General features: G+C 35.5%; 1 protein-coding gene across 1 annotated transcript in view; it reads right to left on the bottom strand.

Moving 5' to 3' along the window:
• Nucleotides 1-261: 261 nt before the first annotated feature.
• SLIT2 (slit guidance ligand 2) overlaps nucleotides 262-6,000 on the bottom strand; it is a 278,830-nt gene continuing 273,091 nt past the window's right edge. Inside the window, exons 38-39 of the mRNA XM_031055462.1 lie at nucleotides 3,191-3,402; nucleotides 262-2,105 (exon numbers count right to left, since the gene is read on the bottom strand). Coding sequence (XP_030911322.1) covers nucleotides 1,864-2,105; nucleotides 3,191-3,402 — 454 coding nt within the window. The 3' untranslated portion in view covers nucleotides 262-1,863. The remainder of the gene's footprint in view (nucleotides 2,106-3,190; nucleotides 3,403-6,000) is intronic.

Raw genomic sequence — 6,000 nt, 5'->3', positions numbered from 1 at the left:
GTGTACTGTAGTTATAAGTAGTTTTCTTAGTTTTGATATAAGTTCATCTGAGTTCATAATGCACAGACATTTTCAGATGTCACTGCCTCTAGGTGTAATTATCCCAAGTCAATTCCTTCTTCAGATTTTCAGCAAGGAATACACTAGATTTAGGGTTGGGTTTTATTCTGTTTTTTACCAAATATTCTTTGCAACAGATGTTTAATTAAAGGCTGCTAGACAACTTAAACTTCTCAGAAGAATACAAATAAAAGCTGTTAATGAAGTAAATATCTGTTTAATTTACAAACATCAGTAGCATTACTGATATCAGTCCAAATATGACAAAGCACACTGCATTACACATGTACATCTAACTTTTTTGTAAAAAAAATAATAAAATAAAATTGAAAAAACATCTGCATTTTTACAGGGTACCCTGGGTTTTACTGAAAGAACACAACCCACTATTGATTACCAGTTCTACATTATAATTTAGCAGCAACATGTTAACATGGGGAACATTAGGGGCAGTAGAGTAGTTTTATTATTTGGGGGAAAATCACAGTTTTTGATAGCACAGCCTTTTCTTCTTTTTTATAAAAAAGGTAAAGAGCTCCATAGGAATATTAATTTATAAAGATCTATCTTCTAATGGAATTTTCTACACGCCATCTTATTTTCTGTAAGTACTGTATATAGGGAAAATTAACTTCTCTACAATTGCCATCTAGTGTAAAGACATTTTCTGTAATATATTACAGGTTCTTGGAAGGTGTCCTGAATATCTGTTATCTGTGAAACCACAAATTGTCACCACTTCCTATTCAGTGACACCAAGTGGTCAGATTCTAAGGAAAAGGAAAAGGGAATGGAAAGGAAAAAACAGACTGAAAACATTTACCCCAAGACGACATCCTACGTTAGTTCTATTCCAAAAAAATCCTGATTTTTAAGTCCTTTAAAAAAAATTACAAAAATACTGGGACAAATATAAATTAATATATATTAAAGCATTGAAAAACAGTAAAAGGGATGGCCTAAAAGGGTTAAGTACAATGTACTTTGATACAATAAATATTTCTCAATGAAACCCAATACTGTATAGAGTTGTTTAGAACTCATAGAAACAGAAATCCATATTATTACTAATTTATCCATCAATAATCTATTTTATCATCCCCGGAACATTTATATTACAAAAAATTAATACTGTAAAAGGGAAGATAAACACTTTTTTATGCTTCTTTTGCTAACATGCTGACATAAAAGTACACATCATCAGGAGATTTCAGGATTATAGTATATTCTTGTATCTCCTATTTCCCATTCATTAAATGAGATCCCATCTTCTCAAGATGTTTAATAATTCCAAAAGACAAAATGTGTTTCAAACAATTGTTATTTCTGTATAATCTGATTCTTTTTGCTCATAAAGCTTCCTCATCCATAGGTAAGTGATTGGTATGGTCTGTCAAGACAATAAAATAGACTGATACGAAAGTGAAAAAACAAGCCTCCTGTTCTGGTCAGTATTTCATCTCTGAGCTGGTAAGTTGAAAGTCACATGTGTATAGTGTCAGTGTATCTTCAGCATGTTATAAAGAAGAATCCATGTTAAAAGCAGTTAAAGTTTCCCATTTCTGCTGCAATGTTACCAGGTCTTTTTTTTTCTTCAAAGCTCCTCTTGGGTATGAGAAGTCTCAGTTCAAGCACTTGAATCTTTTTTTTTTCAATGAAGAAAAAGTCTTTATTCTCATAATAAAAATAAGTCTGTTCTGTATTTTACAATATATTTCAAATATTTCCACTATGAAGCATTAATTAGTCCGACACGGTCAATAAGTATACAACATTTTCAAAAGACAAGTGTGACAGGGACACTTAGGAGGGACAATTTGTACAGCCACACTTCACCACTTTTTCAACCTCGTCCACGAAGGACGAGCCGTCGGTGCACTCGAAGGAGTATTTCCGCCTCTTGCTGCGCAGCGGCCCGCAGCACTGCCCAGCCGAGCACCCGCCTTTACATTCTAGTCTCGAAACCTTCTTGGTCGTCTGGCACGCAGCATACCCTTGCTGCTTTTGGTAGTAATCTCGGACTCGTTCCCCTCGACATGAGATTTCTGTGTGAAACAACATTCAAAATAAGAGATAGAGTTTTGAGGCACGGGTCAAAGAATGCGTAACGCAGGAAGATCCTGTGTTACTATTTGCAGTTGGAATTGGTATTTTAAAGTTCGGCTGAGACTGTATTGGAAGCTAGTGGTTCTTCCAAATGTAATGTGATTAATGCTGGGTTTCATTCCCTATACCTCCTATTTTCAGTAAAGCTTATATTATGTATGTATAAACCATAAATACGAAGCTATTACAATGACAAGAAAATTGGAAGCTTAAATCTTTTCCTCTTTTATAAAAATACACATCTTCTGTTGCTACACTGCTTGCAGCTGGTTCTGTTTACCATAGGGAAATGTTTCAGAGAGCATGCAATTTAATTTATTAGACCTGGAGTTTAATATTATTCAAACTCTTATTTAATATAAGTTACATTCCACTAACTTCATAAATTACTGAGGTATAAAAGCAGCTAAAAATGAGACATCTGTTAAAAGTTCTACAACCATATTCTTCTATTCACATCTATGTACAATACAAAATAAATGCCATCTGGGGTAAGGGAAAAAGAGGGAGAGGGAGAGCTTTGATAGACAAAGGAGAAAGAAAAAGGTAGGGGGAAAAGTCATCCTGTTTTCATCCATCTCACCTGCATAATTCGCTGTGATAAATCAGTTGAAGCTGAGAGGTCAAAAGTAGAGTTTGTGATAAAACTAGGAGCAGAATCATTGGATTTGGCTTCTCAGTTGCAGAAGGTAGAGAAACAATAAATACAGAAAGATACAGCAGGTAAAAGGTAATAGTTAAATATATTAAAAATGTGTTTCTGAATAAAGGCAAAAAAAAAAAGAAATGTTTTCACAGCAAAATGTTTGATGAAAAAATCCTCAAAATGCAAACAAATTCATGGGATAGGCTTGGTTTTTCTCTCATCAAGATAAAGTCTTATGGTAGAAAAAAAAGCAACAAATGTGTGTGTTGTGGAAAAAAAAATTGGTCATGTTTTTGGCTGTTCATGTGCTTGGCTGTTCATGTTTTATAAAAAAGCCTATTTTCTAAGACCACAACAACATGAATGAATTGTTTTTACCTTTATCACAACTGTCCCCCGTGTATCCGCTGCCGCATTCGCAATATGGTTTCCCAAGTCCTGAAAGCCTGCATTTGCCATGTTTACACCTGATGGATTGGCAGGGGTTAAGCAGCATTTCCTCTTCATCACAGAGGACTCCCCCATGTCCCTGCAGGCATTTACAACTGTATGAAAATGCATTGATCGGCAAGCAGGTACCATGCACACATCTACAGGGGAAACAAGCCCAAGAGAATAAAAATAAATTATTCATCAAAGTTCAGGCTAAGCAACATTAACTACAAATACTTTGGACTGTACTCAGAAGAAATTGCTTTTGTTTCTAATGGACTTTTTCAGTGAGACGCAGTGAAGTGGTTTATAATTAGTATGCAGGTTTACACAAAACAAGCTGCAGTACAGAACTCCCTCTCACCAGAAAATAGCCACTGTAGATGTGTTATGGAAAAATTTTACAGGCCACAAATATTAAAAACATTTCCTGTCTACCTAAATTTCAGCATGCTTTTGAGAAGAACACAACAAAATCAAGCCAAAGAAAAAAGAAACTCACCTGAAATCCTGGTTTGTGTAACACTTAAAAGAAACTCCATATTGTCACTCATGAAATATGGGGCTCCCAGCACAAAGACAGGTCAGCTACTTCCTAAGAGAAGCTATTCTGACTCAAGCAATGGCAGTTTCAAGTTGCACATGTGCTTTCCCTTCAAATACCTTAGTCTGTATCACCAACTTCAAGTAGCAGGGCCTTGTAATATCTGAGGCAGTTCTGGGCTTCACTGCAAGGCAACAGCACTCCCCCAGAATTCATACCAAACCTCACACTAGGTGAGGCTGTGCATTGTCAAGTCTCACCCATAGTGATTAAAGCAGCTAATTTCCTGGTTGAGCTTCAATAAACATTTGGGTCAGGCTCAAATCTTGTTGTTAATACAAAAAAGATTGTGAGTAATCTGCATCTGCTAAGTTTTGATGTACAGTAGTATGGGAGCACACAGCTGGTCTTACTTCTCTTGGAGAGGGAGGTGGTGCTTCCCAAAAGAAGGATGCTTAATTACCTGTTCCTAGATGTAAGCTGAACATCAGGGGATTTTATCTTCTGAAACCATCACCAATGACTTGGAATAGAATTACTTCCCTTTCCTCATCTGGCAGTACAGGATCAATAACTTCCTTTCAAAAATAAGGTTATTCTCTTTAGTTGTTTTTTCCATAGAAAAATTTTCTATCTAAATACTGTTTCTTAGGGAGATCACAGTGAAAATTCCTCTGTGGGGAGGAATGCTCCTGACACACAATCCTGACATACACGTCACCCTTCCTCATGTTTCTGTTCTCTAAACTTCTTCCTCTCTGTAGTGTACGACTCTTGAACTCACAACCTCCTTAGTATGTTATGACAGCCACCTAAATAAGTGAAAAAATTGAGATTAAAAAAAATCCCATTTGATCTAAAATAACATAATTTGTTTCAATTTGAAGATAGCAAAAATTAATCTAAAATTTCATGTTGTCTTAAAAGAAGAATTCTAGTAAGAGCAACATCTCATTTTGAAATTTTAAGACAACATAACCAGTCTGGGATTAAAACCTGCAAATATAAAACTAATAGGTTAAGCACCTCCTACTTCTCTATTAGTCAGTATTTTGAAGCAACCACATTCTCTACAAAAATTAAAAATTGTTCCTGTGGTTGAGCTCTGATATTTCAAAACTGTTATTTAGTAATTCAAAATGGAACACTTAGACATGGGGCAGATAGCTTTTGTTTATTTTTCATTATGTTCAGCATTTGATCTTTTCACCATATATAAAAATCCACTTTTAGGACATCTGATCTACAGTTACTCAGGTGGCACTGACATCCTGACATGCTCTATACAGGCTTTAGATACCAAAGCAATCTCTGTCAAGATCTTTGGTAAAGTTTTGCTTTTACTTAGAAGATGATTAAATTTTAGCTAATGCCAACTCTCATACTTTTGTTTCCACCTGCTCTTTGAAGCTCTAAATTTCATCTTCTGACTGTACTGAAAGGAACATCAAGCTAAGCGCAAAATCTTGGGCACAGTTTCATCTCATCTAATTTTAGGTACCTGTGTCAGGCACTCAAGTTGGATGTATAATTGCCATAAGCTCCAGACACAGTCAGTCATGGGGAGAAATGATCTTATCTAGAACATGATTAGACGACTTGAATTCTTATTTATTCTTTTGAAATGTGCTTATACCTTTACTGACTAGAGAACAAACTTTGGTCACTATATTTTGAATTCAAACACCTAGATGTAGGTAAAGTAAATGTGTCTTTAGCCTTTTCATGATGTATATCTCCAAAAGATCACCTACACTTTTGAAACAGAGATCACAGTGACAAGTCTGTTGCTCATATAAAACAGAATGTCAAACTGTATCAGATGGATAAAATGCATCTATTCAATAGACAATTTTGAGATGAATCAAGAAATACAGAATGAAGATCCCCTGGAAGTAAAGAACAACGAAGCCCTCCTCCACTCCAAATACAAAAAAAATGGTTTGGCTTTCTCTCTCAAAAGCTCACAGCACTGTATACAGCTGAAACAAACCCAAAACTCTGAAGAGAAAACAAAGTATTAACACTGCTCACTTACTTGTGTCTTTGATACTGCCTACATCTGATACTGATAACTTCATAATTTGCTGCAAAAATGCACTCAGTTTGGGTGATAATGGGCACAGTTATGAGAAACAATGAAGAATCTAGTATTTCAAGGGCAGTTTAACATATTCTCTGGCTTTTCTGATAGTAGAACTTGTGGGTACAA

Source organism: Geospiza fortis, unplaced genomic scaffold, assembly GCF_000277835.1.
Source record: "Geospiza fortis unplaced genomic scaffold, GeoFor_1.0 scaffold40, whole genome shotgun sequence".
Classification (NCBI taxonomy): Eukaryota; Metazoa; Chordata; class Aves; order Passeriformes; family Thraupidae; genus Geospiza; species Geospiza fortis.
The sequence above is the reverse complement of the archived record's forward strand: the minus strand, read 5'-3'. Positions and strand labels throughout refer to the sequence as shown.